General features: G+C 31.6%; 2 protein-coding genes across 2 annotated transcripts in view; one reads left to right on the top strand and one right to left on the bottom strand.

Moving 5' to 3' along the window:
* LOC134718294 (kinase D-interacting substrate of 220 kDa B-like) overlaps positions 1 to 6,138 on the top strand; it is a 34,777-nt gene extending 28,639 nt beyond the window's left edge. The window contains exons 8-10 of the mRNA XM_063580788.1: positions 688 to 763; positions 5,048 to 5,290; positions 5,764 to 6,138. Of these exons, the coding sequence (XP_063436858.1) occupies positions 688 to 763; positions 5,048 to 5,290; positions 5,764 to 5,969 (525 nt within the window). The 3' untranslated portion in view covers positions 5,970 to 6,138. The remainder of the gene's footprint in view (positions 1 to 687; positions 764 to 5,047; positions 5,291 to 5,763) is intronic.
* A 2,804-nt stretch (positions 6,139 to 8,942) lies between these two features.
* LOC134717464 (uncharacterized) lies at positions 8,943 to 13,112 on the bottom strand. Its single transcript, XM_063579994.1, has 4 exons — positions 12,928 to 13,112; positions 11,669 to 11,760; positions 11,245 to 11,354; positions 8,943 to 10,140 (listed from the first exon to the last, which is right to left on the bottom strand). The coding sequence occupies exons 1-4, from the start codon at positions 12,981 to 12,983 to the stop codon at positions 9,967 to 9,969; spliced, it is 432 nt and encodes a 143-aa protein (XP_063436064.1). The 5' UTR covers positions 12,984 to 13,112; the 3' UTR covers positions 8,943 to 9,966.
* Between the last annotated feature and the right edge of the window lie 450 nt (positions 13,113 to 13,562).

Genomic DNA, 13,562 nt, shown 5'->3' with positions numbered 1-13,562 from the left:
TCAATTGCTCAACTCTTCCTCAACTTAATGGCCAGGTTCAGTTGAGGGCCAGTTGAGCAACATCTATCAAACATACAGTGCTTGGCAAGGTTTGAGTTGAGCTATAAAATTGAGAATGGAAATGGGGAATGTGTCAAAGAGACAACAACCCAACCATAGAGCAGACAACAGCAGAAGGTCACCAACAGGTCTTCAATGCAACGAGAAATTCACGCACCCGGATGCGTCCTTCAGCTGGCCCCTAAACAAATATATACTAGTTCAGTGATAATGAACACCATACTAAACTCCAAATTGTACACAAGAAACTAAAAGTTAAAATGATACAAGACTAACAAAGGCCAGAGGCTCCTGACTCGGGACAGGGGCAAAAATGCGGCGGGGTTAAACATGTTTGTGAGATCTCAACCCTCCCCCTATACCTCTAGTCAATGCAGAAAGGTAAACGCATAACAATACGCATTAAAATTCAGTTCAAGAGAAGTTCGAGTCTGATGTCAGAAGATGTAACCAAAGAAAGCTGCTCAACACCTAGCCCTCAACTATTTTGCTTAAAACAGCTAGCCCTCAACTGTCCTCCACATAGCCCTCAACTAGCCCTCAACTTTTTTTTCTGTAGGAGTATTAAACTATTTGACAACTTTTCACATGGGTTATGATAGTTTATAGCTTATTTTTCTTTTGTAGACTGTCATGTCAAAGACATCCCCCGAAGTGACTCCTGACACCTATTTACAGGAACCTGCAGCACCAGTAGTTGAAGGTAATTATCTAATGTAAATTATTCAGATACCGACTGAAATGATTAATAATTACTTGTTTCTAATATACGGATATTTGTTGTCCTAAGTACATCCATACTTTTCTGAGAGTATTGCCACAGTGGGATATAGCTGATCTGCTTAAGACAAGTACATGGATGTCTCTCCCAGTTATTTGAAATAAACATGTAGTTTGTGATCTCATCAACTTGAAACTTAGTTAATATATATAACTCAAGCAATTACATATTTGATTAAAATTGAGAATAGAAATGGGGAATGCATTAAAGAGACTTTAACCAGATCAAAAAGCATAAAACAGCCCAAGGCCACCCATTAGTCTCTAACACACCGAGAAAATTCAACACCTAGAGGCTGCTTCAGCTGGCCCCTAAACTTCAATGTATACAAGTTCAGCGAAAATGGACGTCTTACTAAAATAAACTATCAGTATTCACAAAGTGTGGAATAATCAAAGAAATTAAGTAAATGGACAGGATATCACGCAATTATGTATTGAAGGGTTTCAAATACAAACTGATGGACGGCACTGGTGGATCAATAATTGTTCTCATGGACGTTTGTTGAGATTTGTGCTCTATCTGCAATTTTATGTTTAATATTTTTAAGGGACTTGTGTCTGTCTTTTCATGTTGACTCTAATGCTAATAAGGGGAAGTTGAAATGCTGAAAACCAGCCATCAGCTCAACTGGATTATACAGAATAAGAAGTTTTTTGGAATATTGATACATTGACACATAGACGGATAGACACATTGACCAGTTGACCTATTAAAAAATTGACATATTAATTAATTGACATATTAAAACATTGACAGATCATCATTTCAAAATTGAGGTATTAAAAGAGGATCACATTTAAACATTGACACAAAGACATATGGACACATTGACCGGTTGACAAATTATCACATTGACATATTTATACATTGACAGTTCTAAAGCTTTTTACACATCAACGCCTTGAGAGATCTACACATTGACATATTGACACATTGACAGATCAACACTTAAACAGACTCATATACTGACACATTGATGTATCCACACTTAGACAGATCAACACAATAACAGACACATATATGCATCGACACATCAGGCCTCTACCATGTCTACAATAACTTTTTTTCAACTTGTCCAGTAGGACAAGTACATACCAAAACTTACTTGTCCGAATGAAATTGTTACTTGTCCAATTTTTGTTTAACCCAAAATAACCTTTTTACATTTTAAGTTGATTAAAGGAACAAAACGAATTTAAATAATAGAATTGAATTTGATGAATTTCTTTTGAAATACTTTTCAAAAATATGAGTCAAGTACAACTGAATCTAGTCATGTCACAGGACTTAGGTTCTAGTTTTCACCAATGCCAGTCTCATCAGAATCTATTCAAATGCAATCAATAAAAAGAAGATGAGGTCTGATTGCCAATGAGAAAACTCATATGGTATTTATTAAAAAGAACATAATAAGGTAAGAAAATGAGATACTGATTTGTCTTGGTCCCAAATTGTCTCCTGTCTTGCCAAACTGTCTATCAATCATGTCTACTAAATATGTGTCCTACGGTGCCAGACTGTCTTAAACTTCGAGCTAAACCTGTCCAGGTGACGTACTGTACTATAAAGTTACCTTATCTATAAAGCGCAGCATTGATTCGGATCAGTAAGACTGGTTTCCGAGAATAGTATACTTTTGACCTGTTAAAAAGTACCTGACAAAGAACCAGTTTAAATTATCGATTGCAAGTCGAAGAAAAAGGTTTTGCATTTGAATAGACAGAATACAGAAACCACGTGACAGAAACATGTCAAATTAATATTTGTTTTGTTTGTTTGTTGTTTATAATTATACTCTGTTCATTAAAGTTGGATGAAGTTTATTTTCTGCAGAATAATTGTACTTGTCCCAACGGACAAGCTTGATACAGCTTTTACTTGTCCGACCTTTTTTCCCTCTGGTACCGGACAATTGGACAAGCGTTATTGTCGAGGTCTGCACATTGCTATAGTGACACACTGACAGATTAATACTTGTACAGATTCATACATCTGCACATTGACATATCGACAAACTGACAGATCAACACGAAACAGACTCATCAATTGGCATATTGCTACACTGACAAATCAACACATAAACATATTCATACATCAACACATTGTCATATTGATACACTGACAAATCAACACTTAAACAGATTCATACATCAACACATTACCATATTGACACACTGACAGATTAGAAAAAATAACAGACTCATATATTGACTCATTGTTATATTGAAACACTGACAGATCAACACATCAACTGACTCATACATCAACATTTGATATATCAACACATTGACAGATCAACACATTAACAGACTCACACATCAACATATCAACACATTAACATACTAAAACATCTACACATTGATACATCGACACACTGACAAATCAACCCATAAACACTCATACATCAAAACACTGACAGATCTACATATAACAAGACTTATACATCAACACAATGCAATATTGATACCTTGAGAGACCTAAAAATCAATGCATTACCATATAAACACACTGACAGATTAACACATTAACAGATTCAAACATGAAACATTAATACACTGATATATCAATACATTAACACTTACGTCGACACATAAACATATTGACACACTGACAGATCAACACATTAACTGACTCATACATCAACATTTGATATATCAACACATTGACAGAACAACACATTAACAGACTCACACATCAACACATAGACATATTGACAAACTAACAGATTTAACACATCAACACATTGACATATTGATACACTGACAGATCAACATATTAATAGACTGGTACATCAACACATTGACATTTTGACACACTGACAAATCAACATATAAACACACTCAAACATTAACAAGTTGACATATTGACACACTGACAAATCAAAAAATAAACAGACCCATACATCAGCACATATACATATTGACACATTGACAAACTTAACACATTAAAAGATTCACACTGATAGATCAACATATTAAAAGACTCGTACATCAACACAATGACATATTGAACAGACACATTGACATATTGATACACTGACAGATCAACATATTACCAGTCTCCCACTTCAACAATTTGACATATCCACACACTGACAAATCAACACTTTAACACACATTTGTCATCACGCTGATAGATCAACACATTGACAGGCTCATACATCAACACATTGGCATATTGACACACTTACATATCAACATATAACCAGATTCATACATCAACACATTGACATATTGACACACTTACATATCAACATATAACCAGATTCATACATCAACACATTGACATATTGACACACTTACATAACAACATATAACCAGATTCATACATCAACACATTGACATATTGACACACTTACATATCAACATATAACCAGATTCATACATCAACACATTGACATATTGAAACTTTGACAGATCAACACTTAAGCACACATACATCATCACGCTAATAGATCAACACATTGATAGACTCATGCATCAGCACATTGGATATTGACACACGGACATATCAACATATTACCAGACTCAAACATCAACACATTGACATATTGACACACTGACATATCAACACATTCCCTGACTCAAACATCAACACATTGACATATTGACACACTGACATATCAACACATTCCCTGACTCAAACATCAGCACATTGACATAATGACACACTGACATATTAACTAAAATTTCAGACTCATACATACACCTTGACATATTGGCACACTAACAGATCAACAAATTAACAGACTTGTACATCAACATGTAGACATATCAACACACTTATGAATTAACACATTAACAGATAAATTCATCCACACAGAGATATCGACAAACTGATATTTTAACACATTATCATGCAGACTCATACATCGACACAGACAAATTGACACACTGAAATTTTAACACATTAAAATATTTATATATCAACACATTAACATATTAAAACACTAACAAACTAACACATTAACAGACTTCTACATCATTACACCAATAATTCAATACATAAACAGGCTAATACATAAAAACATAGACATAAAGACATTGTGACATATTTAACGCATTGACATATCGATCAGATGACATATCGACATATTAACCAACAAATGAGGAGAAATTATCTATGAGTGTTTGTATGGATACATTTTTTTTTTCACAACATGAACAAATCAAAACTTTCCAATTTTTTTTTAATTTTTTTTAGATTCCATCGGAAAAAGGCAACAGTCTGCCATGTTAAATCGTTTATTAGGGAAGGGCAGCTATGAATCTTTTGATATGAGATGCATGGTAACTGGCCAATTTTCTGTTGGGAAGTCGACTCTTGTTAAGCTGTTAGCTGGAGAAATTATACCTGATGGTCGACACCCGACAGATGGGATTTCTCTGGTAGAAGGTCGCTGTGGCCTAGATATTCTTACAAAAGAGTGGATTGTTGTTGATCAAGGTGAGAAAGGGCATCAGTACAAACATCTGACCACATTTAAAAAACTCTATTGCATGGACTGCGCTATCAGCAGACGTTATAGTACTGATTTAAATAGTTTCACATTGTAGCCATTTTTTGTGCCTTCTATTCACGCACCATATTAATTCAATATCAAATCTTATTTGTGTATGAAATCTTAACATCATTACTAATCTCATTAGAAGGATGTTAAGGTTTTTATATTTTGAAATTGAATTTAAATGTTAAAATTATGCAATGAATTAACATTTTTTTTCCATAATCAATAATGTCATTAATCAATCAGTTAAAATATGACTCTTTAAAATGTGTTAATAGCATTATGTAAATGTTACACCTGATAGATATGATTCTTATCTTAATTACTGATTTTTCTTACATTCTTCACTTGGTTTTGATAGCCTGCAGCTGTTTTGGATTTGATTTGCCTGATGTATTAAATATAATTTCAGACTCTTACAATGCCCTGGATGTTGTGTACCATAAGGTTTTAATGACCTCTCTGGAAGAAGAGGAGGAGAGTGAACTTACCAACAAAGCTTCAGATACAAGCCCAACTGTTATGCCAAAGCTGCACTTTCCTCTTTGCCCTCAGAACAGTCTGCAGCAGCACAATCTCTACCATCTACGAAATCCTCCAATGTGCCTCACACGGTAAAACAGATGGAAAAGAAAATGAGAACAAGAATGACTAAAGAAGAAATAAGAAAGAAAATGGAAAAGGTCCTCAAAAGTGGGAAGTATAAGATGAAAGTTGGACGTCTTATCTTCTGGGATTTTGGTGGACAATATGTTTATCTAACAACACATCAGACCTTCATGACATTCCGGGCATTGTTTCTTGTAGTATGTGATGGGAGCAAAGATTTGCATGAACAGGTCCCTGAAGTGATGTGTTTTCCAGGGCAGCACATGACGCCAACTCCAGCAGGTAATATGCATGTTATTTACACTCCGATAATGAAAACAGGATACATTTCTATAACAGCAAGGTGATAATTAAAAAAAAATTAAATTTGTCTTTTTTAAATATTAAAGCCAACCTAAATGTTTACGTAACTTGTTTACATTTCCACTATGAGCTTGTCACAAACTACCATATTAACCTCAATATGTCTCGCATTTTGAAAAATTGATATGAGGTAAGACAATAATATTTATTAAAGATACCAGGTTTAAATTTTTGTACGTCCGAAAGTGTTTTGTATACACAAAAATCATCATTTATTGTGATAAAGTGCTTTCCTGAAAATTTCTTTAGATTTTGAATGAGTGAATTCTCACAAAAAAGGAACTGATGATTTTTTTGTTGCATTTATTGACAGGCAACATCATATTTTTAAACGACTGCAAAAAGTTTTTGAGGTCGTATATTGTTATGACGTTGGTGGTGTTGTTGTCGTCCGAAGACACATTGGTTTTCGCACAATAACTTAAGTTTAACATGTTTAAGTAAATGAATCTTTATGAAATTTTACGATCAATACAACAAAAGAAAGGTGGGGATAGATTTTGGTACTAACAGTCAAGGAATTAGAGGCCAAAAATAAGCATTTTTGTAACTTCCAGACAATAACTTCATTGAACTTGTTTGTTAGTGTATGGATCTCTCTGGCATTGTACCACAAGGTTTTTTTGAAAAGTTTTTAGAATAGATTTTTAAGGTCTTTTACCACATTCATTTTGTGTCAGAAACTTATATAATTTCAAAAATTTGATCACAATCGAAATTCAGACAGCATCAAGCTTAAATACTGTGTCCAAATTTACCCAGATTCCATATCACAAAGGGAATGCTGGGATTTATTCTGGGGGTAATTGCCTCAAAACTTTAGGAATTAAGGATCATAAAAGAAGCAAAAAAAACCCAAGCATTTTTCTAGTTTCATGACAATAACTTATTTGTAAGCACTGCATGAAATGATTAGTTTAAGGAATCATTAAACTACTTGAAAACTAGTTGTAAGTTCCGAGTTTATTATTTTTCTGGTAGTTTATTGGTCAAGTAAACGCAATATTTAATAGTAGTTTACAAATAGTTTACTGGGTGCAGTAAGTTCTCGAATCGACACCTGATTTACTGTCCAGTATTTTTCAAATTTATTGAAGTTTAATAGACATACAACTTCAAATTTAATGTAGAGGATACCTGTATAACATGATTTACTACACATTAAAGTCAAAGATATTCCAAACAGAAAGCTGTTTACTGTGGTTTTAATTCTGATTAAACATCGAGTTGTAAATTTAATACGACAATAAACTTTCATTTAATGCAAATTGAAATCAGATTCAACTCCATCTTTAAAGATTTAATGTGTGATATAACTAGATTTACTTCAAATTGAAACTCATTTTGACTCCATATGCTATAAACAAATGTGTGTATTATTCGTGTTTGTTGCACTAAATATATGCCAATTGATCTGCAAATGCACTACAGAAAACAGTTTTCATCAATATATCACCAATAACAGTTCTTACAAACTCTATCATAATGCATGACATATTTGTTTATGCAAAAATTCGCCAGTATTACAAATGAAGCCATAATTGTGCACCCTAAGTTGCCTCAATCAATAATTCGAATCAAAGACTCATGACTGCCTCAAAATATGAGATAATTACAATGAGAGAAACAAGCTGTCTGTAATGGAGAATTTGCCTGACTAAAGCGAAAACCTGAATAAAAAAAACAATTGTATAACGTATTAACTAACTTTATTCTTTATTTTCAATTTACAAATACATGACATATGAAAGAACTAACATTCCTTTCTATAATAATTTGAAAACAAGAACAATATCTGCATACATATTGAATTATACAACTCTAATTTTGAGCATTTTTTGATTTTTTTTTTGTTATACTGAGCTGTTTTAAGGAACAATAAAACATACATAAAACATAACCTTTAAATATAATAAATATTACGATATTTGAAGAATCCTATTGTTGTGGTCTGGGAACAGTATATGTAACATATATATTTTCCTGTTGTTATGGATTCCATTTTATGACCTAATTGATCCTAATTTTAAACTAACAATTGTTTTAATAGAAAGAGTTAGTTCCCTTTGAATACAAAAGTTTGAGCTGAATAATGAAATCCAACGTAATTTGGAGGGTTTAAAAAGCACCCAATTATATGCAACCGGTTACCCCGTTCTTATAAAAATAATCATTATACGAAAATTATCATACTGAATTTTTTTATAAGAATCTTAATAATTATGAACGTATTTATAAAACTTTAAGTTAAAACAAAACTTTCTAAATATCCCGCTGATGTACCGTTTTTATATTTAATTTCATTACAACACCCGATATCCAAAAGTGAATGTTGTTTATTCTCTTCTTTTGATTTATTTTGATTTTTTGTAATTGCTAATTATTTCACTCTTAATCTTTACATATATATATTCAAAATATCCATCTTATCACTTTTCAACTTAACTTGTAAACTAATAAGTGTAAATCATTCGTTTAAATATGAGTTTGTAACGTTTAAATAAGTTTACAATTAAAGCAAAATTCTGTTTATCTATGTCTGCACTTTAAACATACCTTCATTTTCCTTCGTATTAAACTTTAAAAAAAATCTTCATTTTTTTAAAGATACGAAAAATGTTCTTATTCTAACAAGAGTTGTTTCCCTTTCATTGTTCAATTGGTATAACGAATCCCATAATATTATAAGTCCCTAGTTACGTACGTGTGTATGTGTTTAAAATATTATATTTGATTATGCTTGCTTGGACACCAATGAGCAAAATACACAATGAAGAGTTTCACAAAGACAAGGATTTTTAATGTAAAACCAGCTGTTGTCTACATGCATTGTATAATTGCTTACATCAGGATAGCAGATTCACTTTTATTACTACTACATGGCTATTTCATATATTGTATAATCACACACAAAAGAAACATTAAAACATATTGAAATTTAATTTATCCGAAGTTTCTCACTATTTCGAAGAATTTCCATTTTGTCTTAAACAATTTACTACTGTGTGTGTGCAAATAAAATAAACTACTTGTTTACGCAGGAGCACATCATATATTGAACAAAAACAACGGAGAAAATTCAATAAAATAATCATTGTTTACATATATTTTCCGTGATGTTAGGTTTCAAATCAAAAAGGTTATAATTTTGTTTTGCCAATGACATGTTATTTATAATTTTGCCTATTACTACAGTATTGTTGTTTCAAGAAGCACTTTTAATTAACTATTTGTATCAAAACATCCTCCTACGATCCGCTTGTTGTTGTTGAAGACGGTATGCTGACATGAGGGTGTATTTTTTGTATAATTGTTCGCATCCATTTCATTTCGTGAAGACTGAAATATGTTAACATAATAATTGAAAATTACCAGCGATTTTCTTTGTTTTTGTAGCTTTGGACATTTAATTATGTAAAAATTAATAACAATTACATGTAGCAATTACTGCATACCTAAACAATATACAGTTTAATCAATGATTTTTACTATCTAAACACCCATTCATGTCCTGGCACGACTTCTGGTTTTTTCCTTAAAGAAACTGCCCCAACCTTTCGAATATTATTCTGTCGTCTGCTTCTCTTGCTCAGTTTATTTTCGTGTTTCTGGTCTAGGTTTTTTGACTAATTTGTCAAAGTCGTCAGACCTCCAAGGCAGAAGTGTGACGATAATCGACCCTTCGTCTCAGTTCTGAATCGGTTTGTTCAGAAGACATATACTGTATCTCCATACTTTGCATACTAGTAACTGTTTCTTTTTGTTCTTTTGGCATGCTGGATTTTTCTTTTAATGCCTTTTTTCTGTTGTTTAATTTCTAAAAAACGAATTAAGCTCTAATCAAAATTCCTTTAATTTCATTTTGAATACATACAACTTGAATAGATTCTATATATGCCTCAATAACTCTCCTTCAATAAAGACATTATTATTTTCGTTATTTCTATAAACAATAACGTCCAGCAAAAAGCAATCTATTTTTTTTTGTATGTAATAACACCTAATATAAGAAAGCCAGATTTTGATTGGTTGGTAGCCAGTGTATTTTTCGCATATTCTAATATTTTTCCTCATTTCAAACGAATTCGCCTGTTTTTCATCACTGCCGGTGAATTTGCCTGAAATACCATGGTATTTGTCATTTTGGATATTCCTTTTTCACCCTCTCGAGCATCCTCCCTCAAAAAAACTTAGATATGACGTTACATAAAAAAGCGAGCTAACGCGTATTAGTACATGTATAATTACCACAGTTTTATGATAATTTCCTCTTAGCCTCAAAATTGTGCATAAAAATGTTAATGAATCGTAGCTTTCAAGTTAAAAAAAATCAAAGAGTTTCATTCCAAACTATACGGTGTAATTAAACAGATATATCATGTTATGAAGGGGTATTTGTGAAAAATACCAGTCTTGGGACAGATTTTTTTCGCCTAGCGACTCGGGAAATTTCACAGTCCCTTGACTGGTATTTTCTGCAAATACCCCTCCATAACATGATATATCTGTCCAAAAGCACCTGCAAAATGATGCAACTTCTAGTATGCGATCCTATATCTGACGCCATAAGAAATAGTCGACATTGTATTGTAGCGTTACGGCCTCACCCCCTATGTATTTTACTAACCCTCTATGGATCCGTAGGGGATCAGTACTTATAATAGAAAATGAATTAAGTTAAAAGGGGTCCCTAATCATTGTTAATTTAGAGTGATATAAGTATATAATAACAAATGAAGCTCCACTCTAAATCCGTTGACTGTTATAATAGACTGTATATGCAGTTTGCTGAAAATTGAAATTGATGTATCAGAAATCTATATACCACTGCTTTTTTTTTTTGGAACTAATACAGATTAAAGTAATCCAAGAATCAGGGTTTTTTCCAAATTGTTTACCATATTAAAAAAACAGTTCTTACTCTTTTCAATCTGCTGTACACAGCCATTTTCTTGTTATGTTCTTCTTGTTTACCAGTCTCTTCTCTTCGTTTCTTTGCTTTGAACGATTCAAAATTTGTCTTTATTTCTTCTACAAAACAAAACATCTACTTAATGCAATTCAAAATAATAATTAAACGAACGATTGCTTTTCTCGAATTGAGCCTAAACCGTGTCAATTGGTAGTCCATTGCAGATTGTTTTGATGTGATATGATCGAAATGAAAATAAATCTACTAAAGTTACATGATATTATGCATTTGCTAGTAAGTGATTCAATAACACTAAAACTTATTTATGGTATGGAAACTATATAGCGTTTAAAAATATTATTGAAAGTTATCAGTACCGCAGAACTGCAATTTCGCCAATATTTTAATTATTTATTTTTTTTGTACTACAAACCTCTTACAACCCCCTCCACTTCGTCAGGATATTGACCTTTTACGAATTCAATGATGAAATCGGACATCTCCTTATTCTCTGCAGAATTATATCTGAAAAAAAATCATTTGAAAATTAATCTTACTGAACATTACAGCTGAACAAAGGAGATCATTTCTTTAGCAAGCGTGTAACAAATGTCGGTAAAATAATCAATGTGTGCTGAAAAGTAGTTTGAATCTGAATTGAAGTATGATAATTAAATAAAATTAATATATCTTGCAAACTTTTCATTTAACAGTCAGGGGCATTACTTAAACAAATAACTTTTTAAATTACCTATATAAGTAATGTTGAAAACGAGGCTATTTTACAAATTACTTATATAAGTAACTTTTCTAAATATTATTTTTATAGGTGACCAATTATACAAATTTTACTAGTTTTAACAAATTTTTACAGTCATCTGGTTATTTTTCCCATGAAATATAAAATATAATCTTTCTGAAACACTAATTGCTTTTCTGACGCACTTATCTTTGATATCGACGCTTCTTGGTCAAAGGTTGGTCTCTTGGGACTATTAAAATATCGTTTTCCTTCAAAATCTTAAAAGTAGACAGATATAAATAGATAGAAACTTATGAATTAATTAAGACTTGAAGTAATATAATTTGTAACCCAAAACAATTACATATGTTCCTTAAATAAGTGTTATTACTAATTCTTTCAAAGATGTACAAAATAACTTATTCAAGTAACATTTTTGTCATTATTTTTAAAGTAACCCTTTATGTCTATTCTCCTCTCAAATCTTACAAATTTTTAAATTTATGATATAAAATGAAAGATGTAAAAAAATCATGAAAACCACATTTAGTCCCTGCTTCTATTGAAATTAAAAATAACTCTATTGAGTAATTTTATATTTTTTTTAAAATCAAAAACTACCTATATAAGTAACTAAAAAAAGTTACTTGTTTAAGTAATGCCCCTGACTGTTTAGAATGACTTAAAAGTTCAGATTTATACTCGAATTAGAGTTATGATAAAAGATTGAAAGTAATTAACTTTATGATCATGTTTTGGTCCAGTTTTTTATTCAAAAATTTTATTTCAATGTCGTTAATCACAGATAATTGACCATAATCACTTCCGAAAACCGAATTGTTTACTGATAAATGTTGACACATACATAACTGATTAATTGCATGTAGATAAACCATGCGGTTTTTTTTAATTTCCAACGGAATTTTAAAATCATTTAATTATAAACATACTTAAGGATATTGCCAGCTTCGTTCTTTGTTTTCCATATGAAATCCCTTTCAGTCATACCTTGCTGGAAACCACACCATATTTATTGCTGAAAGGGAGAAGATACGCTCTTTTGCATTTGAATGCATTTAATTGCATGCATACAATAAAAACAACTGAGAACTGAACAAATGTATATGTGTAGAAAGTTTCAAATTATACAAAAAGTAAAATATATATACATAGAATTTCACGACTTCATTAATATTACGTTATAATAAACACAACAACATGTTTTCAAAGTTAGTAAAATGTCCCAGTTTTTGTACAATTAATACACAAATTGTAAGCGTGCAATATTCATGCGAATCTTTTGCCGACAACAATCATGCTTAGCTTTGTAATCCGTTGAAAAATAAAAATAAATGACAATTTGCTAAAAGTATTGAATTTTCATTTCGCAAACATAGTGCATTGTAACAGTTATGTTGCACTACATAAAAATAAAGATTGTATATAAGCTACATGTATCCCTTCCCACATGCACAATAAATAATTACTTACTGCAATTTGTACAGGGACGTTAATCTTTTGGCTTCTTTTTTTTATGCATCTGTTTTTGAGTGTAGCATTTGAATAAAAATATCCACTTTCTTTT

The sequence above is a fragment of the Mytilus trossulus genome, chromosome 5 (assembly GCF_036588685.1).
Source record: "Mytilus trossulus isolate FHL-02 chromosome 5, PNRI_Mtr1.1.1.hap1, whole genome shotgun sequence".
In the NCBI taxonomy this organism is placed as follows: domain Eukaryota; kingdom Metazoa; phylum Mollusca; class Bivalvia; order Mytilida; family Mytilidae; genus Mytilus; species Mytilus trossulus.
This window is presented reverse-complemented; position numbering and strand designations above follow the sequence as displayed.